We start from the raw sequence: 27412 nt of genomic DNA on the forward strand, positions 1-27412 counted from the left end.
TCGCTCGGCTGTCTGGGTGTTCACCGGTGAGGTCTCCACTCTTACCAAGATGGTGAGCCTGATGGGCTGAGGAGGTCATTAGGCTCGTATTGTGATCTGGTGCTGAGGGTTAGGTGATGCATCCCGTGTGTGTTTGGCCTGCCCGAGACCACCAGGCTGAAGACGTGCCGATTGTCAGGTGGTCTCTTGGAAATGATGAGGGGGAGGGCGGACGGCGGTTTACCTGCTTCTAGAAGTTCAGTTAGAAAGACGAAGGCCGCACACGGTGAGGCGCCAGCTGTGACCTTGGGACGCACGTGCGGTGTGTCACAAGGGGACTGGCAGTGGCCTCGATCGTTCACTTGTCATTGTCCTTTGGACATACGTGATGACCTGGACTGTTGTTCACTTTTCTCTCCATTTTTGAAATGTCATTTGTTTCGTTTCCAGGTGGCCGGTGGGGCGCCAGTGGGGCGCCGGCAGGACAGGACTTGCAGTTAAGGTGCCATGTGATGTGTGCGTTTATGTCCCCGATCCTCCTTCATGGACTCCAGTCCTGTTGTCATCTAGAGTTTGATACGAGTGTCGTTATCCTGCACTAAATAATGGAGACCTCCTCCTCAGAGTGATGGCTTCTGGGATACTTCAGTTCCTTGGTGGGTTTTTGGGGGGGGGGGGGTTTGGGGGTCCAGGACAGTGGCAGACTGATGTCACACACAGAAAGACGCCATTGCAGCCCATGTAGCGGTCCGATATGTAGAGGGCTCTATAGAGTTTACAGCCCACCGAGATGAGACCGTGTCCTGTGTGTCTGACCGGCGGGCAGCACTTTGTCACAATGCCACTCAAGTGGGCCTGGGTCTTCTGGAAGATCCCAGCGAGAGTCGGACATTTCAATACGAGGCACAGGGTACCAGCGTGCTTTGTGGTTCATTTTGAGGACAGCGGGTGGTGAAGAACCAAAGAGCTGGCGCCAAACGAAGCTCCGTGCCCACCACACGATTGTGCAGCACTCTTTCATTTGACGAGGGTGTGGTGCCAGACGTATGCCCTGCAGTCACTCATGGCCTGCACATGTCGTTCATCTCATTACTGGGCCAACTCACTCAGGCAGTGCCCGTCGTGCCCACTGCTCGGTCTCTGTTGTGCCCCACCGCACTAATATTCTGGTCTTTGGGTACCTGAATTCTTGGCCTTCCTCAGTTTCTTGCCATGAATGCCATCCTCTGTTTGTTCCACTTTCTAATTATGTGCTGCGTTTGCGTTAAGAAGCAAATCAAAAGGTTATATATATATATATAGGGGGCAAATTTAGACCCTCAATTAATAAAATGCCAGCGGCACCTCAGTCACTGGATGGGCGGAGACGCAGCTGCCACTGGTTGGTGTGCCTAGAAAGCCCCTTACAGTGCCACCTGCAGGTGCTGTGCCAGGAGCCTTGGTGCCCCCATGTGTGGTGAAGGTGCCAACACTCTTTTTCAGCCATACAATCTACAAGAAGGCTTGGCAGCTGTGTGGCATTACTTTGATGATCTCAGTTGGCATCTCACTCTATGCAGCGGGCTGCCCACCCCATCGCGCTTTCCCCTTTTTGGTTTCTTTCGAATTTGTTTGCTGCTTCTCCTTAAGCAGCTGCCCACCAAAACGTGAATGTGGCCGAGAATCGAGTGGTGCCAAGTGTTCTTGAAGGAGTCGTCCACCCCAAGACGCATGAGAGAGGAGCGGGGAGCGCGGTAGGCAGTCTGCAGGGTTAAGGTGTATGGGGGCCTCGGGCAGCGTGGAATAGGAATGGAGAAATGCCATGTGGGCAGCATGTGGGCGAGACGAAGCACAAGAGAAATTATACAAGAGATTGAAGTCCTCCATCTTGAATGTTCTTCACTTGGTGGCCATCATCAGTTCTTCTCTCCTCACTTGAATTTCAGGTGTGCTCTTGTGTACCCCAATGGGAAGCCCACACCTGAGGTGGCCAAAGGCCTCGTGATGGCGGCCGCTGTGCCCGAGTACTTTGGGGGCTCGCTTCTAATCGGCGGGCACCTGGAGTTCCTCGGCTGGCCAGTGTGGCACATTCACGTCAGCCCCAGCTTGCTTGTGGTGGGCCGCCGTTGGCATGTTGATGCTGACGAGATTCGACTTTCATGCTCGTTTGACCCACAACACCTCCAGGAGTTCTCGGAGTGACGTTAATGAAAGGCGAGCAGAGACCTTTCTACATACACGGAGGTTTTAATGATGGCCCCGTTAAATCCACACACCTCCCCCTTTAAACTCTGACCCTCGGTGGTCCTCCACTTGAGAGCAGCGGCGTTGAGGGCTCACGAGAGACATCAGTGCCAGTGTCGCTGTGCTCACGTCTTCATTATTTCTGTGTTTAAACGAGATGTCACTGCCACCACATGAGTGGTCTCGTGTCACGCGGCGGTGACTCCATTTTACGTTTTAGTAGACGGCTCTGCCCGCGCCGACACCACACTCAACTTCTGATTTTTCCTGACATTATGCATGCAGGCGTCTAACCGGGAGCTCGGGCGTCTCATGGCCAGCGCACCCGATGAGGGGGCCGTCGTGACTCGTCATTTTATGGATTATTTGTCGAAATGTGAGACGTGACTCGAGTGTGTAAAATCACAAAGAGAAATCGTCCAGAGGACTGAGACGGTGACTTTAAAGTGACTTTGTCCAAACACGGGGACACCGCTGGCAACTTGAAATGAGGGAGAGGACCACAGGAAGAAGAGGCCAAGTGGTGTGGTGGGCCACAGGACTCTACGTGTTCACAAGTCACCGGTGTGGCACATTAAGAAGGGTGGGCTCAGGAATGTAACGCCATCTGGACGGGCGAATGAAGACTCGACATCGTGTAGGAAGCTCTCCGCATCACAGACTTTCAGGGGGCTCCTCCACATTTACGCCAACGCCGCATCACCTCTCGTCATTTTCTTTGTAGTGCCTGTGGGGGCCGCGGCAGCTCTTTTGTTAAATTTCCCCCAAGTTCTGCTGATCAGCTGAGCCCCTCGGCCAATCGGACAAACCAGCGGGACGGCCTGAGTGGCCTCCTCGGGGCGGTCAGACTTCTTGTGTTCTCTGCAATGGACCACCCAACCGACTCGGCCACGGCTTCACGTGCTGACCTGTGCGTCTGGACCGTTGAGGACCCTCGGTTTCAGCAGCCCACCATCAACGCTCTCTTCTTTGGGAGTTGGGCGGCCTCATGAAACATCTGGCCGGTGGGGTTCTTGTTCTTCACGACTGGCACAACACATGAGAGTGACGTGAGCTCAAAGGCCGCCATTCATTGGTCGATAAGCCGCGGTGCCCGCGATTTGGCCGCCTGTGTGCTGCACACATGCGTCACGCCCTCGAGGTTTCGCTCGCCTTCCTGTAACGTTTAACTATTCACACGGCTGACATGTGGCACTGGGTAGCCAACGGCAGGCGGGACTCCTGCCCAACTGGATTATCAGGTACGAGTCGTCACCGCTTCTTATGGCCATTTTGATGTCGTGTGCCGTTGACCCACAGGGGTCCTCATTCCAGCCCACTGGCTCAGCGGTTTTCTGATCTCCCTTTGCCACCAAAGCCCGACATTTAACGGTTTGTGGTTTCCTCGACTCAGTAGCGGGTGCCCAGGGTTAGTAACTGCATTCGGTGAACAGAAATCAAAGACCACTCGGAGGGTCCGACACCAACCCCACACTTCAGACCCCAAGTGCTGCTCTCCGTCCCTGGCCTGTGCCCCCAGAGTGCTACTGGTTTGACCCCCGTCTGCCGGTGGTTTTTGCGAAGCTGTGAGAACAGAGAGTGGCCAGGGTGGGCCCGGCGGTCACAAGCAGACCCTTCAAATGAAAACAGTTTAATTGTGTCCACAACTTTCCGCCATACATATTTTGCTATTTCACCAATAAAACACACCACTGATGGATTTACTTTGCTGTTTGTGGGCCCTCAGGACGTGACGTTACACTGCGGGTCACGGACCCCCCGGTGGGGCACAACTACATTTACTCTTCCTCTCCTCCTCCTCCTCATCTCCTACACCACAACACTCTGAACAGGAACCTGAAATACCTGAGAATGTCAAGCGGCCCTCTTCCCTGCTGTAACACTGAACTCCAATCCAACTGTGTGGCCAAATCGGTGACCATTTTCAACACAACCCCCCAAAACAAAAAAAGAAGCCCCCTGGCGTTTTAGTCAGCAGTTTAAGCAAACAGTTCAAGTCTGAAAGCGGAAGCACGGCGGGCCTACATCTGCGACATGTAGTGGGGCCTGCCGTTGTCTTCCAGGCGTCGGGTGAGGATTTCGCAGCCCCCCTCGGTCACCAGCAGCGTGTGTTCAAACTGGGCAGAGCGCTTCCCATCTCGGGTCACCGCAGTCCAGCCGTCGGGCCACGTCTCGTCCTGCCAGCCACCTGCGGGCACACAACACAAAGCCGAGTGACTGCCGAGCTCCTCCGATTGGCTGGGGAGGGGCAGCTTTGGGGGTGTGAGGGTCTTACCTTCACATATCATTGGCTCAATAGTGAACACGTGGCCTGGCTTCATCACGCCAACAGCCTTGTTTTCTGAAATTCAAGTCAAAGACACGGAATTAATACAAATAAGGAAACACAATCACAGAGCCCACAGGACACACGTGACCCCAAACCGACGAGCTTCAGGGCTGTTAAAGTCTCAGGCACCTGGATGTATAAATTTGGACAAATCTAAAATACACCAGCGGAGGTCAGCTAGCAGCGCACTACCTAATGGGACACCCATTCCCATCATTCAAAGGAACTGGTACAACGCTGGAGTGAATCGGCCCGCTGCACGATAGGTAACGAGTGACACGTCTGTAGGCTCTCGTCTTTGGATTATTAAACTTCTCCTTGCAGGAACCGCAGAGCCTTCAGGACGGTGTGGCCTGCTGTTTGTCAGGGTGTTCGTAAGGGTCGGTTGGCGGATGGTCTTTCCTGGAGTCAGACGAGGGCACCACCAGGCCAAACGTTACACGAGTAAGAGAACAGTGAGAGGAAAGCCATGCATTCGTCCTGCTGAAGACAGGAGCCGACTGGTCCCAGACCTCCAGCAGGCGTAAATTGTATGCTAAACGAAAGGCCACTGTGTGAGAAACATCAGAGAAGGCAACCAGAAGGTGCGACTAAAACGACGAAGTCAAGCTCTGAAGATGTGTCTGTGTGTGCAGGAGAAAGACAACCCAGAAGAGCTGAAGCAAAGCAGGCGTCAACAGGAACCAAGGCCTAGGAACACCACCTGGGACTCTGAGAACCACAACTCGGTCGTTAGGACAAAGCCAGCGCGGGTATCCCGGTCGAGGGCATCACTGTACCTGAAATGGTGTGACAGAATCAGCTAAAAGCTCCTCCATGTTGACATCTTCTTAAATTCCGAGCGCCATGTCAATCACACACACAGAGGAGCAGTAGACCAGTGCAGACCAGCTGTGAGCACATCGGTGTCACCTTCACAGGCCTGAAGAACGTTTCCGTCTTCACCACGCGACTCGACAGATCAGAACTCCTAAGTTATGTGCCTTCTACAAAATGAAAACTAAATTCCAGTAGAGGAGCACAAAGTTCTGCTATGTGTCGTCTGTCTGTGTCCTTCACGTCCAGATGTGCGTCCATCGCCATCTACAAGAGACGCACACCTGCCCGCGTGTATTCATCAGCCACCCTCATCTTTGGTGTTTGGGTTATCTGTTGAAAAATCAGACTTGGACCGCAAACGGGGAACGTGAAAGTTCCCTCACATAGACGTTCACCGGGTTACGAAGTTTGTTCACAGGCTGCACAGGTAGCTCTGGTGTCCTGGCTGACCCCTCACACGTCCTACGAGACCTAAATGGCTGCGGCTGTGGACAGCGCGCCCCTCTAGCTGGTATGCGCCGTTTCTGTCCCACATGAAGACCTTTCTGAGGGGTGAAGATGTCCGCAGTCCCCAGTAACCTTCTCACCACTGTGTCTGGAGTTGCAGCAGACGTTCATCTGCAAGAATTCTAATGCTGCCTCCAAAACTCGATGGGGGGGCAATGCTTGATATCACTGAAAACGAGAAAAACCAAAACGTCAGAGCGAGTCAGCTGGGCTCCTGCCCTAACATCTCGCTTTATGCCGCTGGCCGGGTGATCATCGGCCCCTCTGCCTTTTTAACGGCATTACGATTATCCCGACCTCACCTTCGTGTGACTCACTGGCTTCACTGTACTTTTATTAATATCTTGTGTGTTTGACGGCTGAATTGTAAATCTTATTGTAATGCGTATGTTTGTGAGCGGCGTGTGCACAGCCTGCCTCGTCACGTCTAGGCTGCTAAGACGACGACCAATGTACCAACTCCGCAGGTCACGACATGCCGGCCAGATGAGCACTACGACCCTCCTCTTCCATGTGTGGTTTGTGGTCCTGCTGTGATGCCAGCTAAGCGGTGCCCTCTGCAGGCCTGGCAGTGCGCCTTCACTTCTGTTCACACTCCAAATCACATTCATTCTGAAACGCACTTACTGGCATAATGGGGCACGTTAGGAGCCGTGTGAAACAGCTTGTGGATGCCATGTCCGCAGTAGCTCCTCACCACAGAGAACCCATTGGCTTGTGCGTGCTTTTGGATTATGTTGCCCAGCTCTCGGTAACGAACACCCGGCTTTACTAGAAAGGAGGAAACAAAAAATAAAATAAAACGAGAGCCGCCAGAACCAAAATGGCTCCGCACACGCGTCACGTCAACATCCAGCTGGCAAATGACAGAGTGACACACAGCAGAGACACACACGTGTGCTTTAAACAGCCAGCCACGTCGGTTACATTAGTTACACGAATGAGTGGCTTTGTGAAATCATACACTGAGCCCTGGTGACAGCAAAATGACAATCACAGGACAGGGCCGAGCCAAGTGGCATCTCCTGCAGCAGCAGCATCACTGCGCCACAGTCACGTCTTACCAGAATCGATGGCCTGCATCAGGCATTCATAGGTCGTCTGCACGAGCCGCTTGGCCCCCTCGTCGACTTCTCCAACAAAGAACGTCTCGTTGAGATCTCCGTGGTATCCGTTCCGATAGACGGTGATGTCCACTGCACAGAAAGAGACAAGGCTAGCAAATCAACGACTGGTGACCACACTTTCAGAGGTCCTGACGGTCACCTCTGCTTGGCTTCATTTACATTACGAGTTTAAGCCAAAGGGTCTCGTCGCGTTGCCTTCTCGCCCTTTAATTGACACACGAGGGCCGCGGTCACGTCACAGTCGCATCGCTTCACTGCCAGGCCGAGCAGACATTGGCTAAAACAAGCAAACCCCAAAACGAGAAGGGGATCCCCCCCCCAAAAAACCCTGCTCTTACCTACTGAATTTGATTCACCAACTTAACATTTCAAAAGTAACAAACGACCAAAGTCTAAAGTGAACGACGACGTCCACATACATATATACATATGGGCAGAGGAAAAAAGGCAACACGGAGAAACCAAAATACAAAAGAGTGAGAAAACATCAAATAAAGAAAATGAAAACGTGACTGAAGAAAAGAAAAGGCTGCCAGACGTCCAAATAAAAGAAAACACAATGACAGGGGCAACGACGGCTCAGGTGGCATCACACTTGAAATGTCACAACACAAAGGTCAGAGGAGCGACAGAAACATCTCAGCAAACACCAAAGAATTTTGGGAGAAGGGAAAACTACAAAAAAAAATCAAATCTTAGCCGAGCTGGCAGCATTTTGACCAAATTCCCTTTAAACTGCCAAGCTTACAGGGTCAACGGTGGCGTTGGCAGGGTGGAATCACACCGAGGCTGTGGACGGTGACACCACACATGGCACGTGACCCCGAGTCAGGCTACTTGTGGATGTCGTCATCGTCACCGCTGCTCATAAACAACACGTGACGGGCAGTGAATTAACTTGGATGAACCTAAACTGGTCAAACGACAGGCACGATGCCTTTTTTTTTTTGTTCTTTATTTCGCCTTTATACAATTTCTTATATTAGGAATTTGTTAGTTTTCACATACCCCTTGGCGTCAGAGCGCAGGGTCAGCCATTGTACAGGGTAAGGGTCTCGCTCAAGGGCCCAGCAGAGTAGGATCTCTTTTGGCAGCGATGGGGATTCAAACTGGCAACCTTCTGGATGCCAGCGCAGATCCTTAGCCTCAGAGCCACCACTCCGCCCGTGACTTCCAGGCAAACTCCTTCTAGCTGGCAGCCCACGTGTGCACAGGGGTACAAAATGCTCTTCAGTTTCTGAAGGCCACAAAGGCTCCAGCTGGGCGTCCTTACCGTTTAAGATGTCTCCTTCCTGCAGCGGTCGCCTGTCGGGGATTCCGTGGCAGATGACTTCATTGACTGATGTGCAGCTCGACTTGGGGAAGTTGTAGTAGTTTAACGGTGAAGGGTAGCAGTTTCTGGCTGTACAGGCCTGCGAAACACAACAGTCACAAAGGGTGGCAGGGAAACTGGCACAGAGCGACCCACACAAACTAAAAGTCAGCCCACCGAGAATCTGGAATGACACGGAGACCCCAATCACGGATAACACAAAGCTAGGACTTGACGTCTCATGCACTCTTTTAAAGTTGTGCAAAACAAAGAACTAAGAGGAGTGAAGACTGAAATGATTTGTACAAAATGGCGCACTGTGACAGCGGGAGACTCGCTTTGCAATTCACAATTCCTGCCGTCTCGTCTGCCAATCTTCATTCTGGGGTAAGGTATGGAAAGGGGGGCACCGCTAACGGTGAACAGAGCTGCCTTCATTATGTGTTAGTGTGCCACACCAAGAAAGTTAGACAGCAGGGATTACACCACCTGGTGGTGAAGGTCTGCCCGCTCTTTGTGATTGTGACACATTTGGCAGACGTCCTTATCCTAAACATCATACGAGGTCAGCACAGGTGGCAGCTGTCTTGACACAGTCGGGCGTAGGCAGGTTAGCCATGGCGAGGGTCAGAAGCGCCAGCACATTTCCAGCCACCACACCATGCCAGCTTCCTTGACCACTGGCCCTGATCTTCTGCTGTCTGCTAGATGGGACTGGGGGGGAGGAGTAAAGGGTGCGAGGGACATGCTAGAACACAAAGAGGACAATAACACTGCACTGTGGGCCCCCCTCCTCAGCTTGTCAGTCGCCCCTCGTTCTCCACAATTTACCAAATGCACAGCGTGGTCAATCTCCTCAGTGGTCACTCCTGGTTTCACCATCAAAGACGCTATATCCAGCACCTCCCTGGCAAGCTGCAACACAGTAAGTACACAGAAAGTCGCTGTCAGACCAACAAGAATAAAACGCGAGAAGCTCTGAATCCCCCCATTTTAGTTTACACTGATTCAGGTACAGGAGCGTCACCAGAGAAGTCACGACGGTTTTAGGAGCCTCCTTGTATTCCTGTGAGAAACACCACGACGTTTATTCGGACCTCCTGTAGAACTTCACAGTTTAATAAGTGACTCCTGGATCAGTAGACCCCTTTAATGAGATGTGCTGCTTTACCTACAAACCGACTCATTTCAGTTTTTCAAAACAAAAAAAGTTACGTTGACACGAAGACTAAAAATAAAAAAACCAAAGTGACATCCACTGTGAGGGACCTCAGCAGTTTAGAATACGCAGGCCTCAAAACTAGCGAGCCCACAGCACGAGAGCAGAAACTAAAAGGAACTGAAACTGACACGGCGGGCGTGAAATATAAGGGGTCAGTACAGCGCCAAAAAAGGGGAGTGGCTCCTGCAAAGTGGGCAGAGTCCACCGAATGTCTCCAGTCACTGAATCTGCCCGAGGCTTCAGACGGTCTCTCCTGCAGCTGGACTCTTAAACACTCAGTCACCTCAGTCACGGGATATCCAGCGGGTGGACACGGCTAGAAGCGCGTCTGTCTGTCTGTCTCTCTCCGCAGACACGTGAAGTAAATGAGCTCGGACTGTGGAGGACAGCTAGGGAGGCTGAGGTGGGTGTTGGCCTCTTCTCACCGCAGTGGTCCGTCTGTTCTGGTGATACGCGAGGAGACGTCAGCATTAACCGGTGACAAGTCCGGCGGTGACGGCCGATGCTGACGTAGCGTAATGCACTTCAGCTTTGAGGGTCTCGTCGGCTCCAGACTGCTCTTGGGTCAATGCAGAGCTTTTTCTGCCGTCTTTGTGAAACGTTTCAAAGTTTCTTACATGCTGGTGACCGCGTCTTACAGGTGGCTGTGCTCAACTGAATCAAACCCAAGCCACGGATCTTCTGTTCCTGTCAAAAGCGCACAAAGGGTGTGGCACAGATGCCATTTTAAATGGCGTTGATTAAATGGACTCCTACTGGGGTGCCATCGACGTGTTTTCATTTTTTTTCTCTGAACATAAAGCAGCTTATTTTTTTTTCCTTTACTAAACACAATTCCTGCAACTGTCAGCACGTTCTGTGAAACTCCGCACACCCGTACTCCAAACCATCTGCACTCTCACAGGTGGTGCAACCCACGCCAGCCCCACTCATTTTACCAAACTGCTTTAGCCTGAGCAGCTTAGTGGCAGGAATGGCCAACCCCAATGCACACTCGCTCACAGATGGCCAGCGGACCACGGCCCACAAACCTGAGTAATCCACCTCTGGATACTGGGGGGGTCTCTGTGCTGCTGTGAGATGACCCACTTAAAGACGGGGGAACTCAAACTCCACAGAGCCATCCGTCACCTTAGCCTGCCACGTGCAGCTGGAGCAGGACCCTACCGTGACAGTGGCCATCAGGAGTTCCCCAACGCTAAGCCCAGTGACGCAGTAGCAGCTTCTCAAGTTGGGGGGGCACAGAGGCTCCCACCGCCATTTCTAGACCGGACCTTTCTTTGGTTTTTCTGACGCCCAGTGACTTGTGTGGGGACTGAGCGCGTATTTTATGTTACACGTCTTCATTCACGTTGTATGACTACCTGAACTGACGTTCTTGTTTTGTGGTTGCTACTTTCTAAAGGATCTCCTGGAAAGGGTGGGAAGACGCGAAGACAAAGGGCAATGGGGGTCTTGGCCTTCTTCAGTCCCTCTGCCCCAACCTTGACTGGTGGAGAAGTGTCACAGGTCACCCTTCGCAGGTGGCACATAACGTACAGGTAATGAAGAACATCTACATGTTAAGTAAATCGCTCCGTCATTTGCATCAGCAGTCATCAACTAACAACACAGCAGTGAGATTTAGAGATCTGCTCTGATTTGATACAATAGGAGCATTTCAGTAAAGAAATCGGCTTAACGTCAAGTCGCCATCTGCTGTTGGCCGAGTACCTTAGAGACAGTTTTCATTCCTTCGATATCCTCTGGAGAAAGGATCTTGATCTGAGAGGTGCCTTTCAACGCCTGCTCCGACTCCGACATTCCTAAGTGGACAAATTATAAGGAAATCGACATCGTTATTATTAACAGTAAAAGATGCCAAGAAAAGCCCCTCCATTCACATCTCCAACATCCCCCAATATGTTGAGGCCTCAAATAACAGACAGGGCGCATCTCACTGAGCTCCACCACCGAGCTCACTTCCCGAAAGCTCAAACTAATTTACTGGACCAGAGCCGCCGTCTTACTGTTCAGAACATGCCTGCTGTGCCACGTGTCACCTCCACCGTAGGCATGGCAGGCACTAGCGTGAGTGCCCTCTTTGAGTCCTGTCTGCCCAGCCGGGTGTGAGGCCCAAATCAGCTCAAAATGGCAGGCTGTGACACAAGTGGACGAAGGACAAAGCAAATATCTGCCTGGCCTTTTCCAGAGCGAGTAGGGTCCCCACTTGACAGCAGAGATGCGAGGGGCAATGGGAGCTCAGCTAACCGCGGTGCCCGCTGAGGTCAGATCCTGGTTCTGTCTGCATGTGTAAATGAATATGCGTTATGTTTTTAATGTGCGCTTTCAAAGTCTACAGAGAAGTCCCGCGCCGTTAGTCAAACACTCGCGCTCACTCACACCTGTGACGCGCTCACTTAATGGCTTCGGTCTCGCCACTTTCACTCCAAGGCGCATGTCGCATGTACTGATAAAATGCATTGTGTTTCATTCCTACAGATGGCGCGTGCAACCAACACTACAATCTATTAAAGGACATTTTAAATAGAAGAATAAGGGGAAATAAAGTAAAGTCGAATAGAGGAAGTAGTAATCAGTCCATTGTGACCCATGATGGTCATGCTGATGCTCTGTCTGCTGGGGTCTCAAACTCTGGTCCTGGGAGGCCAACAGGTGGCACACCATAAATATTAATGCTAAATAAATCCAACAGAGTAGAACTGCTGGACACCCTGAAATCCAAGTTATCGAAGTTATGCAGACTCGGCAGTTTTCCTTAAGTGTACCAATTTATGTCAATTACCGTTTACTCCTAAATCACCGAGTGTTGACCGTAGCTGTCAGACATAACAAAGCAAAAGCAGGCTTGTCATCTACTGATTAGAAGCTGAGAGTGAATGCCAGGCTACGTGCCATCATGGCGCTACGCGTCTACATGGCTTTCTATCAGGCACTAGGACTAGGAAGGCCGTCTCGGACTCAACCTTTCTGCTAGATGTGCCGTCTTCAGAGCCCATCAGGACAGTCCTGCAACATTTAAGACACATTTCACTTTAATTTATACAAAAGATGCTAATAGACTTTAAACTCTTGTTGTTAACTTCCAGTACTCCCAGTTAGTATGGGCGACTGAGGGCCTGCACACAAACCAGCGGTGTGTTTACGGCACTGCAGTCCTCGGTAGCTCTGTTTGCTCTCAATGTCGTATGTCTCGTGTGTAGGGATGTTAAGAAAAACATTCAAAATTTACCTAATGGATGGTCGGCGTAATCTGGCCGCTGTATATAACTTGGCACTGGTCTCATGGGAGTCTAAAATGAGATGAAAAGGAAGAAGAGCAGAACGTCACAGGCAGGAACAAATACATAAGAAAATGTCACAGGCCGCACTCTCACACACGAGCGAGCAGAATGCCTTCAGACCGGGGGGGCACACATGAACACGAGGGGAACAAGTGAAGACCCCAAAATGTGAATCTGCCAAGTACGTGGCCATGGAGTCATTGTAGGAAATGCTCCGGTAGGCCAGTCAAGGGTGAGCTCTGCTGTCACTGTGAGCAGAAAGAGACAGACATTAAAACCAGAAAAGTGTCTACACAAATGAAAATGAAGCAGCAGCCCAGAACATGGCCACCCACCCACCACATCCCAATGCACTGCAGGGTGACGCTCCCCGGAGGAAGTCAATCAGTGTGACCAAGTGCAGCAGGCAAGTCCATCAAAAAGCGTGAGAGAGCCACGGAGGGAGGCAGGGAAGACATTGTACGCCACCCTAAGTCAGCCTGCTCGTTTGCCTTTTCTGTTTGAATTGCCAAACGACTTCACTGTGAGAGGGAAGTGAAGTGACCTGGGAAGGAAAAGGTCTACCAAAAAAGGGGTCCACCTCGTTGGATTTGAATCATTTTGGTTTTGCTCGATTCAACACCCGACAAAGGAGGGCAGACCTGTGCTGTGCTGCGCCAGCCGCTCCATGTCTAGAGAAGTAATAAAAAGGGTCACCCTGTTCCACTTCTCACTGCATCCATCAGGGGCTAACGGGGCACATCTGTGTCCTGCTACTGAAACTCGACAGAAGACGTCAGTAGCAATGGAGTCGTGTCTGAGTAATATAAGCCGAGATGGCTCAGAGCAGCTGTTAATGCCCCCAGGAAATGGACAAAGACAAAGGCATACGTACCAGAGGATAGTGTGGTCTTAATTTGCCCGAGTATCGATAACCAGGCCATGGATCTGTGTTGGCTTCACTGCTGTTTACGCTCCTCCAGGGATCTTGCTTTGTCTTTTCTTCTTCTGCATTACAAGGAGACCAAACAGAACATGTTGATGAGGACCTTGACACACACGGTGACTCAATACGCTTAACGGTATCGGGACACCCAACCACGCTAGTCACATCAGGTCCCACACGCAGTTCTTTAAGACCAACCGTGGACGGCACTTAGTCATCAGTCACAGTGCTTAGAAACACAAACAAATCAAAAGTAACGTCTCTCCATTAGAACAGACGACTTCAGTGACGGATTCAAACGTGTCTTCAGAGGGACCCTCGCTCATTTAACAGCCACTCGTGATGGCAAAATGGATCCCCAATACCGGACAGGCCTTCACACACAAGCTGCTCACTTCTCCTGACGCTTGACATCGGTTAACCAAAAAAAAAAAAAAGTCATTTATTTCTAAATAAATAGGAGTTCCGTAAGTGTGGCTGTTTAGGCGACCTCCATATCGATGTTACACTGACAGCAGCCCCGTGGCCGCACTACCTGCACATTCAGCAAAGCGCCGCGGCCCGGGCGTCGACTCTCCATCCATCTGGTGCGGTTCAACAAGTCGGAGCTGCTCTTCGTCACCGGCCCCCCATAACCAACAACAGCTAACAGCGGCCCATCAGTCCAGGTCACTTTCATGTCACCTGTCTGGGAAAGCTGCTGGGCTCCATTTTGAAGGGCACGTCATTGTTAAATCTTCTGCTAACACGTGTAATTACGTATATTCTTCTGCCACTGCCATCTTTAGATAAGAAGGGAAGCCCCTAAACACACCTCACGGTCTTCTAACTTGCTTTGTTGTAACTGTGACTGAAGTGAATATGGGAGTACGCAGTTGGTAAATGAAGAGAAGCCCACCAGGCCCCCATAAGCACAGCAAAAGGAAAAGGAATGGAGTCTCGTCACATGGCTCGACCAGAAATAAAAAAGACAAAAAGGTAAGCAGAGTCCGACGTCTGAAACATCCCACCAGAACGTTAGCCTTGTGCTCTGAAACTGTAAACTCCGAAGGGCCACCGACCTGCGCCGAAAATAAAGCAATGAAGACCTCGAGTTTGGGCGGCAGAAGTGGACGACTGGAGACCATCAGGATGACGGTTCTGACCTCATGACAAATGGCAACAATGAGCCAGCATTTGATGGCCGTCATGTGAAAACTCGCAGGCCAGAACTCCACAGGGGGAGGAAAGGCCAGTGGGCACCAAAGTGCAAACACAAGGATGATGATGATGATGATGATTCTGCACAGCGTCCTTGACCTGCAACAACACACCCAAACTCTGCAATACAAAGTAGCAAAGCTTCAAACGTGTCTGCTGCTGCATTTTTGCTTCAAAAAGCCGCACAAAGCCCTCAACGGACTGCCTGCAAGTGTGAATGGCGCTCCTAAGTGGCATTTTCCACAAATCGGAGCCTTCGTCACTTACATATGACAAGAGCATCACCAGGTCACAAACTGGCACCATAAAGCGCAGGAGTGAACAGGAGCCTCAGAGGGCACAGCTTTCCTGCTGAAGTGCCTGTTGTTAGGCCAGCCGTGAGGATCCAAGGGGACTCAGTTGGACCACCAGCCGGCTGGCAATGCAGACTGTGATCGATCAAGAGGGCGCGTTAAAACAGGCTGGGAGATGAGCAAGCCTTTCAAAAACCGGAGGGCTAAACGGTAAGCAAAGTCGAACCAAGAAATGGCCGGAGAAAGGAGAAGCGGAGCCAGGATGATAAAGTGCTGTGAATCGTTTGACTAGGCTTTCAATGTGTACAAAGAGCCCGAGTGCCACTCTGGGCGTTTATAGCATGGCACACAGTGCAGGGGCAGCCCGTAGCAACAGCGCGGCACGTGCTAGTAACATACTGACAAAACGCCTAAAACGGTGGTGTGACGCGCTTGAAATTAGACAGTAAAACGTTCACGTTGTTCTCCAGCTCGATTGCGTCACCACGTATGACCACATTTCTTAGAACTTAAATGTTCAAAACATCCATAACTGGGGAACGGAAAGTTCTTATAAACCGCACTGAAATGGTCAGCTTTGCTGATGCCCGTCCGATGGAGGGTCAGCGAGTGGAGTAAGTCTTGGTGGGCTCTTTAACAGGATGTCAGTAATATTTTGCTGAGGTGGTCTCCTAAGATTTCTACCACAGGCTGCTGTTCAGCGTCACACGCAGCGTTTTGTGTCACAGATGACACGACCAGCAGAATCTCCCAAGTGTCTGCCAAAACCGTTTGGGTGGGCCTCAGTGTTAGTGATAAAAGCAGAGGCTGCCCTTATCGCGACTGGCAGGCCACGTATGCTCCCTACATACCATTTGCTGCCAGGTTGCGCTTCAGTGTCCCCACACAGCATCATGAAGAACATCACTTTGACAAAACAACACTTTAAGACGCCCACTTTGACTCACTTGCTTTTTTGTGCAGTAGCTTGTGAGTGGCCCAGCTTCCCTTGAAACATTCCTGCAAAAAGAAGAAAAAGGCACTTTAATGGGTACAGCTCACCACCTGACAGTCGGACCCTGGCAGACCTGTAGCCGTCACTGTCTGTCACTTTCGGTAATGTCACACTCTCTTTGTTTCCATGTATTTCACATTGGAGTTTTTGTTCTGCTGTTGCCCCGCTGGTACGAGGATGGCGCTCAGACAGGTCTGCTGCTTTTCATTGAAATCACGTCAGTATAACGGCAAGAGACAAAACATTCAGGATCCTTTACTTGTTCATTTACTCAACAGAAATACGCCACGTACCTGACCCACTGCCACCAAACAACTCGCCCAGCCACGGTGACAGCATGTGCCAGCACAGGATCAGGTTCACGGCTGTGCCAGGTCTCTTTGGTTTAAACCTCACACGCCGTACGTGTTGAACTTCCAGGTGAGCACTCACGCACTGTCAGCTCTCAGACACACAGGAGAGGACTTGAGATGAAATCGAACGAGTCACAGAGTGGGGATGTGGCAGTCACACAGGTTATAGAAATGGCGCAGTGACAGTGACGACCCACCAGACTGACGGCAGACGCGGCTCATTGGGTGATACTGCAAACACAGACATCTTACCAATGTCCCGGGGATTAAATGCCACTGCTACCCAAAGCTCGTTTCTACGGCCACAGCCTTCACGTCCTCTGCCAGACCTCCTGTACGAAGGCCAAGTCTCAAACGACAGCGATGTGGCCAGTCGAGGCTTCTCACTGAGGGACAGAAGTGTCAGCAAAACAAGGACGATAACTAACAAATGGGACATAAAATTAGTAATGAATTAGACTGGGAGAAGGGCAGACATAGAAATCAAATGCATGTCAAAGTACAAGATGAGGATCACATCAACAATCCTGGGTTTGGTCAGGACCAGGCAGAAGAAAAAAAATCACTGGTCAGAAACTCAAACCAAAAACTCGCATGCAACGCATCCATAAATCCGGACAAAGGAATACGTGCGACGCCAGGTTTGAATACCTTGACATACACGGAGGGCGCCACTTTCTAGGGACATGGCCTGGTAACCTGACGTCACCTCTTAGCTCAAAACTGAGAGTGCCAGTAAATGAAATGGCATTGTGACACAATAATCAACTGGAGGAGGAAAATAACAGAGCAAATATAAGAAAACAAGCTGAGCGTAAATGGAGAAAAACGAAACGGAGTATCCACTACGAGATACTGAAGGTAAAATAACCGAACAGAATACGACAGCAGAGGCCGTGCTGCTCCTCTAGAATTATAAATATCAATGCTGGTAATCCCAGAGTCGTATTCTCCACAACTGATCGTCTGCTAAACCCACGTCACTCGATGGAATGCCTCCAAAAAACGTCCAGTGAAACCTGTGAGGCTCTTGCTGTATTTTTTAATCACAAAATGAATGATATTAGAAATAATAAAGTACTTAAACCCCGATAGTCCATTTTAAACAACTTCTTTCACCAGGATAGATTTACCTGATTTATATAAAATAATTTCTCAGCTCAGACCCTCCACCTGCGTCCTTGACCCAATACCAACAAGCTTTTGCTAACTGATAGTATTCTTGACATAGTCATTAGATTTGGGGGTCCTCCCAGACTGTCTTAAGACTGCTGCAGTTAAACCCCTGTGTTCTCAAGAGAAATAATCTCGACTCGTCTTCTTTTGACAATTTTAGCCCCATTTCTAACCTGCCTTTCTTAAGTAAAACCCTAGAGAAGGCCGTCATTATGCAGCTAAATGACCACCGCAACAAGCCTGCTATTCTTGAGAAGTTTCAGAACAAATCCCAGAGCAGAACCTGCACTCGTTAAAGTAGTCAATGCAGACCGAGGCCGTCTATCTGTTCTCATCCTCTTAGATCGCATTCGATACCATTGATCACAATACTCTTAGAAATCGCCTTAGTCAGTGGGTGGGCCTCTCTGGCAGGGTCTTAAATTGGTTTGAATCCTACCTTTGTTAGTTGTGGTAATTCTACTTCAAAGACCCCTGATATTCTATATGGTGGTCCACAAGAGTCTCTCCTGGCCCGCTGCTCTTTTTGATCTCCGTTAGGTCAGATTATCTTGGGGTGTAATGTAACTACGACAGCACTGCTGATGACACACAACTGTACTTATCAATAGCGCCTGATGACCCTGACTCTCTTGGTTCACTGACCCCCAGTGTCTTACTTGTCATTTTCTCAAACTAAATAAAGAGAAAACAGAATTTTTAGTGATTGGCAAAATGGATATAATGAGGGTATTAGAAATAAACTTGATGCATTAGGATTAAAAGTCAAGAAGGAGGTAAAGAAGTTAGGGGTAACTATTGACTCACACCTGAATTTTAAATCACATATTAATCAGATTACTTGGACAGCATTTTTTTAACTTAAGAAACATAACAAAAGTTAGACCTCTTATAACATTGCAAGATGCTGAGAAGTGAGTTGACGCTTTTGTTTTTAGTCAGCTAGATTAGTGTAACGCACTCCACTCAGGACCACCCAAAAAAGACATCAATCGATTACGACGAGTGCAGAATGGAGCTGCTAGAATCTTAACTAGGAAAACAAAATCTGAGCACATCACGCCAGTCCTAGCATCACTGCACTGGTTACCTGTGTCATTTAGAGCTGACTTTAAAATCCTGCTGATGGTTTACAAAGCCTTCAATCATCTGCTCCATCTTATATTTCGGAACGTCTGTCACCTTACACTCCAAATCGTAACCTCAGTCTGCTTAGAATTCCAAGAGCTAAACTGAAAAGAAGTGGTGAGGCGGTGGCCTTCTGCTGTTATGCACCTCAAATCTGGAATAGAAATTCGCCCGGCTAATACGGTGGAGCACTTTAACAAACTGATAACAAACTCATTATTTATTGTAACATGGCGTCCTCATCGCTTCATTTTAGCTGAACCCTGCTACTCTGTATGTGCACTGAATTATCATTACCATTCATGGTGGCTCCACAATCCTACTCGCCCCTACTTTCTCTGCTGTGCTCTGACTGATTGAGGTCATTGATGTCAGGTAGAATGCCTACAGGGGCTCGGTGGTCTTGTGGCCTCAGACCCCCTGCAGATTTTGTTTTTTCTCCAGCCGTCTGGAGTTTTTTTCTGTCCTCCCTGGCCATCAGATCTTACTTTTCTTGTATGTTAATTTTATTTTTTATATTTTGTCTTTTTTCTTTTTCTTCATCCTGTAAAGCACTTTGAGTTCTATCATTTATATGAAAATGTGCTCTAGAAATAAATATTATTGTTGTTGTTGTGGTGGTGGTTCAAAGGAAACAGCAACTGACTCCTCGATGTTCCAAATGCATTTTAAAAGGTGGAAAAAATTAAATAAGAAGCTCACTAAAAGAATATAACAATACAAAAAGAAACGCCGAGCAACATTAAACAGAAATGACTTCCCAAAAATGAACCAAATGAATGAGCAGAGAGCGACAGACAGGCTGGCGAGGAGAGGCAGTGCGGAATGTGCCGCGTGGCCAGTTGGGCACGTGAAGCAAGCGCACAGCGAATCTGAGCAGGCGCCCGACAGGTGCAGCTTCTCACCACGAAAATCGATCTCACCGTCCAGATGGCCAGAAGCCGTCACTGTGTGACTCCCCTGGCAATCTCAGGACTTCTCCTTCAATGAGCCTTCATCTGTGAGGAGCAAATCCTGGTGGGTATCAAACAGAGCGCCCGCTGCCCCTGCCTCAAAGTGTTGCAGCTCAGCCGCTATTCTTATTGAAATGTCTTCGTTTTAAATAAGTCAAGGAAAACTCCTGCAATTTGCTGCTCAGTGCGGAGGCTGTGACTGCCCTGACCTCGCCAGCTGTAAATCACTGAGACCTGAATCAGCGCTAACTGGGCAAGGAGCTGCCAGTCAGCAAGGAAAGGGAAGCCGGACTTCGCGACACACCCTAGAGAGATGCAGCGCAGCTCAGGCCCTCAGTCTGCCCCATGCCAAGGAGAAGGAAGTCAAAGGAAGGCGCTGGGCAATGAGCACATACTTCAGTGGACGTCACAGGGGTCTCCCAGACATGGCCAGGTGCTTTTTTGTGGACCTGAAGAAGTCACTTGCTGGTGTCTTGAAGGAGTAAATTGAAGAGATGCACACAGGACTTGCTGTTTCATGGAAAGAGATGGCTAATAAATCAGGCTGTGCCTTCTCCTCTAGTGCTCGGCTACTACGCCAAACTCTCATTTAATTATGAAAAAGTGAAGGCAGATGGCATCAAATCTTTAAATGTCAAAGAACGTGCAGCACGTCAGTTTAGGTCAATAATCAGGTGAAAGACCTCAAACACCCCCTCTAACGGGCAGACAAATGGGCACAGCATGCGTTTAGAGGAGTCTGTGTTGACGCCATGTGTGCAAAACGACACACTTAATGAACTCGAGCCAAACGCACCGTCAACAGCAAATGATTGAAACTTACAAGTGAGCCCTGCGCTTCTTCTTTACCCCATAAATAAATTCAATGGCTCCAAATTTGGTCACCTTTTCTGCTGTTTACATTTAGAAACGTAGGAAGTAGCAAACAATTCATTTATGATAGCCAAAGCAGGCGTTGAGACAAAATGGCAGAAGACTTTCACTCCCATTTTGGAAATGCCACATTCAAGGCATTCATAATAGGATGGCAAATTAAACCAATTTTGAAATTAATTTAATACCATGCACTTTCTGTGAGAAAAAAAAATAAATTGAAGCTGCAATTACCATATTAAAAACAGTTCACGCTACCCACACAACGTGGCAAAGCGCAGCAGTAGGCTGGCACTGCCAACTCACAGACTTCTGGGTTCAAATTCCTGCCAGCTATGAATCTTCTTACTTGAGCACTAGTGGGCGCTTTGTGGCTCTTCATTTTGATTTGGTTTACTGTGAGCGTTACAACGCCACTTGACGAGGGATTTCAAATGGTCCCAAATACAAACGCAGCTACCAGACAGACATTACGGCACTGCGTGATCCGTCACACAAAAACAAAAAAATAAACCCCACAGTCCAAGTGTCTTCATTTCGAAGGATTTTAGTCAAATTCAGAGCAAACAGTTCACACAAAAAAACAGATAAAAAAGTTAAGTTGATAGTACATGCAAAAAATAAAAGGAAAAAAGAGGAACGTATGACATTCTGCTGAAATACCCAGGGTGCATTTCTTCAGGGTTCTGTGCATTGCTCTATGCTGCAGACGATGTGTCACAAGACTATCTGTCTGACCGTTCATGTGTCCTCCTGCACTTCATTTATGGACTTGTTTGCTTTGATTTCTTTGTATGTGTGGATTACTTGGGTTGTCACCGACATCTGCTGAAAGTTTCACGTCAACAGCCCCTTTTGAAATATACTTACTGAGAACAACGTTGACACCTGTCTAACTTCAACCTCAGGGCTGTTCTACTGTCACACCGAGTTACAATCGGGGACATCCCATCTACATATTTATAAAAGTCAATGTGTGTGTGTGTGTGTGTGTGTGTGTGTGTGTGTGTGTTCCAGCATCACTTACAAACGGCTGGAGCGATTTTCAAACTTGGTATAAATGTTTCTCATTGGTCGACTAAAAATATCACAGGGTGAAATCAACTCTAACCCCACCCCCTTCTGGGTACGGTGGGGGGTGAGCTTGCACTCTTGTATGCCTCTCATCATCCAGTTGACTCTCAGAACGACCACCAGAGGGCAAACTGGAGGTGAGTGCCAGCACCACACCCATCTGTTGCTTTTCAAATTATATAAGAGTTGGCCAGGTTGGCATCCCACCTATTTTTGAGACTCATTCAGGATTAGTGACTCAAACAGTCATATATATACAGTATATATATATACAGTATATATATATATATATATATATATATATATATATATATATATATATATATACACTGTATACACAGTTGTGCTTGAAACTTTGTGAACCCTTTAGAATTTTCCGTATTTCTGCATAAATATGACCTAAAACATCATCAGATTTTCACTCAAGTCCTAAAAGTAGATAAAGAGAAACCAGTTAAACAAACGAGACAAAAATATTATACTTGGTCATTTATTTATTAAGGAAAATGATTGAATATTCCATATTTGTGAGTGGCAAAAGTATTTGAACCTCTAGAATTAGCAGTTAGTTTGAAGGTGAAATTCGAGTCCAGTGTTTACAATCAATGGGATGACAATCAGGTGTGAGTGGGCACCCTGAGTTTTGATCTATCAAAGTCTGCTCTTCACAACACACGTTTGTGGAAGTGTATCATGGCACGAACAAAGGAGATTTCTGAGGACCTCAGATAAAGAGTTGTTGATGCTCATCAGGCTGGAAAAGGTTACAAAACCATCTCTAAAGAGTTTGGACTCCACCAATCCACAGTCAGACAGATTCGCTCTTGTATGTCTGTTATCATCCACTTGACGCTCTGAACGTTTGGACAATCACTGAAAACTGCTGGAGTCAATCTGGCCACGTGTCTCCCCGTGTCTCTTTATGTGGCGTGTTCACGGGTGGAGGACCTAAGGACCTTTATATGTTCTTGGCTAAAGATTGAAAAACTCCAAACACTGTGTACAAGGCACTTCACAAAACAATACCAGCACATTGTCAAGTGAGTCTTCATTGTTTGCTAATTTATTTTTAAAGTTGTGGGGTTTTTTTATTATATTTTTCTCAGACAATTACAAAAAAAACACTTTATTTTCCTCCAGAGCAATGGCGGGTATTTCGGCGAGTTTTCTATAACTTTACATTACATTCAAGTACAAGCTAAGCAGACTACAGAAATGTAGCATTAACTTAAAGGATTGGCTCCTGCACTGACATTTTGGACGTCTGTTTTGCTGTAACCACATCACATGGTGACTATTTAAGATGGCGGCGTGACAGTCGGTGTATCCTGGCTTCTGCATATTTTCTAAAAGAAACTCTACATGTGTTTGTGTCTATTTCAGGTCGGTGCTCCCGGACTGCCCTGTTCCAGGACTGTACACTCGTTTCATCCCTGGGTTTTATTCGCTAGACCTTTTGTTCTTTTGGTGCCGAATCTCGGCCCGTTTTCCTTACTACGAGTTTGCCTTCTCTTGTGAAAGACTCTCCTCTGGTTTCTCTGATCTAAACCTCCTCAAGATGATCATAAGCAGGCTGCTTGTCAGGCTCTTCATAAGAACTCCTGGTTTCACTCTAGGAAACTCTATTTATAACTTAAAAGACGTGTGCGGAGTGCTAACGGGTGACATTGAACTGAGTCCTGTCAGGGGGTCCTGCGATGGACTGTCGTCTGCTCCAGGACTGCAGACTGTACTGCCAGTTTTCTTTATTTTTAACTAAAGGAGTACATTCAGAAAAATGAATTTGCAGTAGGAGAGGCCTGAGTAAATCCAGGGGTGCGGAAATCCAACGCCCAACTCGGGTAAATTGACCATCGGACAAGCGTGTTTTTCTGGTTTCAGTTGACCGCGGACAAGTGCAATTTTCTGGAGAAAAAAATATTATATGTGCTGTGCAGGGCACATTTTACCACTACTTTCACATTATAAACATTTGGGTACGTACTTTGTGCGGAAACAGTCTACTTAGGCGTGTTCTTCATGTCTCAAATTGGTCTTCAATATTGTTTACAAAATGACGGCTGATTTTTCAAAGGAGTAGCACTCTGACGGTCTTACATAAGTATTTTACCCTAATATTTACACACTTGGAGATGCGGTCATTTTTTTCATGCCGATATTACGATGTAATCTGATGATTTTTCATTATAAATCGATAACTTTTATATATTACCAGTAACGGCGTACTGCACGATAACATGCAGTGAATACACTTGACTTGAGCATTCCTAGTTTTCCTCCTCTTTCTCTGTACGTTTAGCATTCGTTTGCTCAGAGGTTGATGTGCTTGTTGCTTCTTGAGCAGATCTTCTTTTCTCCACCCTAGCGGTCCGCTGCTTCTCTTCTTTCGTGGGCATCTTTTCGTGTTAAAACTGATTTAGTTTTTGTGTTGCAATTACTTAGTACGTTTTCTTTCATTTTTCACTTAAGCTGGCACTTAAGTCTTCAATCTGCCTCAAGAATGATTAGTGAAGGTGGTGGGGAATGAGAACGGCTCCCATACGCATGTGCCGCCCTGCTGCGCAGTGCCGAGAGTTGATTCAACAATAAAATAAAAATAAAGAGTAATACAAATCATCACCCCAAAAGCGGATAGTAGACGCCATGTAGTATACTGTATGTGTACCAAATTTCAAGTCAAAAGGTGAAATGGTTTGCGAGCTACAGGTGATTTAAAATCCTGGACAGACAAACAAACAGCCACGGTAGCGTATTATAGAAGAAGATTGATAAAATTCACTGTTTCTACATAAAAATGCAGTCATTTTACTTACAATACAATTGTTTTCACCACATAACAAAGCTTGTTAGGCAGTTAATCTTTCCTGAAATTTGCGATTTCGTGTAGGTTGTGATATATTGAAGAGTTAAGAATTTTATTGCGTGACAACATCAATTTTGATGAGCTGTCAATAGATCGTTTTTGATTAGCGAAAATTTCATATAAAACAAGTTGGTTTTGCGCTGTCAGTTTATTAAAAATAAAGAAGAAAACATTCTAACGGTTTCCAAAGGTTATGAAATATCTATAAAAATCTTCACTGTAACTGTAGTATGTGAAACAGAACTAGTGTAGCTGTAATGAAGGCATTGTTTATTAGTGAGTTAAAATGATAAGGGAATCTTTTATAAAATGTTCTAGAGCAAGGTGGCAAAATCCTACTCCCTCAAAGAACTTTTTTCAGTTTTAAAATGGAAGGCAGTTTTGGTATCAATAAAAGAGATCAGAAAAAACAAACTATTTTTCACTTTTGTTATTTGTTTATGGGCAAGTGAATTTAACTGGCAGACAAGTGGATTTTCTAAGTTTACTTATCTGTGGACAAGTAGAAAAAAATGTGATTTCCACTCCCCTGAAATCCCTCAAAACCAGCAGAATAAGCCCAAAGGAGAACAACCCCATGAAGAGACGTCTCGTTTACTTGGACGCTTTTGCTTCAGACACTACAACAGGAAGCCAGGAAACACTTTTTAGGCTACGAGTCTAAAAACAAACTACCAAGCCACACAAGCAAGAATGTCATTGTTCTGTACACACGAGAATAAATTTAAACCTGAACCACATTAACTGAAATGGAGGCTGTCATCTGTACTGCGACAATGACCTGGCACGTGTACGAGAAGGGCATCTTATTCATATTTACTTGACAAAGACCACACGAATGCTGAAAAGTTCCTTCACGGTGATTTTCTTTTAAAGTTGACACATGAGAATTTTTCAATTTCCCCATGGGGTGTAGTGACAAGTCAAGCAAAATGACTCCTTTTATTGGCAAACTAAACAGATTACAATATACAAGCTTTCAAGGAAAGTCAGGCCCCTTCTTCAGGCAAGATGGGGTGTGCAAAATTTATCTAAGCTAATCCAAGAACTCATCGTACTGAACAGGCACCTGCAGGGTGGTGACACCCACAGCCCAGAACAGGACACCATCCTCTGTCCATCATCACCTTCCTTCTCTCGTTCCTGACAGAAAACAAGAGATTCCAATGTCTTACCCACCACCACCTACTACACCGGGTAGGTAAGCTAAAACAAATACGATTTTGTGTGGAGCAGTCCTTTAAGAAGAGCAAACCGCAGCTGGTCACGGACCCTCCACCAGTAACACACATCAGTCGATGCCCTTTTGACAACCCCTGAACCGTTAACCTGCTGGCATGAAAGCTCCTGAGCCACCCCAGGCCTGTGTCTACATGACATTGTTACAAGTGTGGCTTTAATGGAGACCACCAAACCACACACCACGTGGGATCTGCATTCTGTTGTCGCCATTATTTAATTTATTCAACTGTAACAAAAAATACTCAAGAAATAAAAATGTGGTAACTAAATCATGGAAGGAGGACGTGACTTTGCGTGGAATGCACCCAAACGGTACGCCACGCATGTGCTTTCTAACTTGTTGCTTATCTGATTGCCCTTAAAGATTATTTCAGTATTAAAAAGGTTAAGAGAAAGAACCTGACGAACGGACCACACGGCTTTAATTTGGGGGTCTCATTTAATTTCCATACAGCCCAGGGGATGCCACGTGGAGGAAAAGGACAAATTAGGGGCAAGAAATGCGAGAAGCACTGAGGTGCCCCCTGGTGTCACCAAGCACTGTGGTGGGTTTTTAGGGGCTTTCAGATCTCTTGTCGAGATGATTCTGGAGAATCGAGGCCGGGAGCTCAGGGCCTACACAACCCGGCGTTTTCTGGCGAGTCTACGCCCACCTGTGCACACCACCTCGGGGGCACCGGGCTGCTTGCTTTACCTCCAGCCTCACTGCTCTGGGCTGCCAGCTCCGTGGCGCCACAAAGACCCCACTAACTGTTGCAATGCGACTCGAGGCCTCACTGCAGGTTACTTAACGTGTACACAAACAGAGGCGGACATCCCCATTTGGGGATTACGACCCGCTCCGCGTTAAAAACGCCAAGCCCACGCTTAGCGGGCACAATGTCACTTCCCACCCAAGTTTGCCGTCTGCCTCCATCCCTAAGCGCCGCTCAACGGGCACCGGCAGCCAACTTTGTGACTGAGGCCGGGCTGACGTCACCCCGAAACCACACCCCTTCCCCAGACGGCGAGAACACCACGCCCACGGGCCAGGAACCAATGACAAGTTGCACCACAGACGCGCGCTGCCGCCGAGCCGAGCAGCTTTAAAGGATTCGTTCAAAAATAAAGCGCCGGGTTAGCCTCGCAAGCCTCCCCCGCGACGAGCGACTACCAAGCCGCCGGCCTCAGTGCGCAGTGCTCACCGGCCTGTCACCGAGCACGCCGGCCCCCCCCCTACCTGCGGAAGCAGCAGGTCTCTGGCTGCCGCGCACGCGTACTTTCGGCTTTTCGCCCCTGTGCGGGGCGGAGGAGCCCGTGTGGCGTGCCCGAGTCTCCGTCGCCCGCTCGCTTGCCTTTCTCGGTACGCGTCGGGCGGCCCGGGCTTACCTGTGAGCAGAAGTACGAGCCCTGGATCTCGAGCTTGATGCAAGTGGGGCACTGCAGCTTGGCCTCGCGCTTGCAGCCTTCCGTTTCGCATTCTCGGGGCTCAGTGGCCGCCATGCTGACAGTCAGGCGAAGGGAGGGGAGGAGAGTGGGGGGAGGGCGCGAGCAGAG

General features: G+C 48.3%; 1 protein-coding gene across 1 annotated transcript; it reads right to left on the reverse strand.

Moving 5' to 3' along the window:
- Positions 1 to 3816: 3816 nt before the first annotated feature.
- Positions 3817 to 27412, reverse strand: metap1 (methionyl aminopeptidase 1). The gene is made up of 11 exons (XM_028805122.2): positions 27245 to 27412; positions 16168 to 16219; positions 13677 to 13789; positions 12751 to 12811; positions 11232 to 11323; positions 9128 to 9211; positions 8258 to 8396; positions 6922 to 7053; positions 6485 to 6628; positions 4478 to 4543; positions 3817 to 4390 (listed from the first exon to the last, which is right to left on the reverse strand). Exons 1-11 carry the CDS (start codon positions 27356 to 27358, stop codon positions 4224 to 4226), a joined length of 1164 nt encoding a protein of 387 aa, XP_028660955.1. The 5' UTR covers positions 27359 to 27412; the 3' UTR covers positions 3817 to 4223.

Source organism: Erpetoichthys calabaricus, chromosome 7 (genome assembly GCF_900747795.2).
Source record: "Erpetoichthys calabaricus chromosome 7, fErpCal1.3, whole genome shotgun sequence".
Classification (NCBI taxonomy): Eukaryota; Metazoa; Chordata; class Cladistia; order Polypteriformes; family Polypteridae; genus Erpetoichthys; species Erpetoichthys calabaricus.

Bases quoted from the DNA above. Each gene is read 5' to 3' on its own strand.
- metap1 (XM_028805122.2), bottom strand. From the start codon at position 27,358: ATGGCGGCCACTGAGCCCCGAGAATGCGAAACGGAAGGCTGCAAGCGC. The intron at 16,220-27,244 runs GTAAGCCCGGGC...TTCTTTTTGCAG, and splicing joins GCTCGTACTTCTGCTCACAG to GAATGTTTCAAGGGAAGCTG. The intron at 7,054-8,257 runs GTAAGGACGCCC...CTTTCTGTGCAG, and splicing joins GGAAGGAGACATCTTAAACG to TGGACATCACCGTCTATCGG.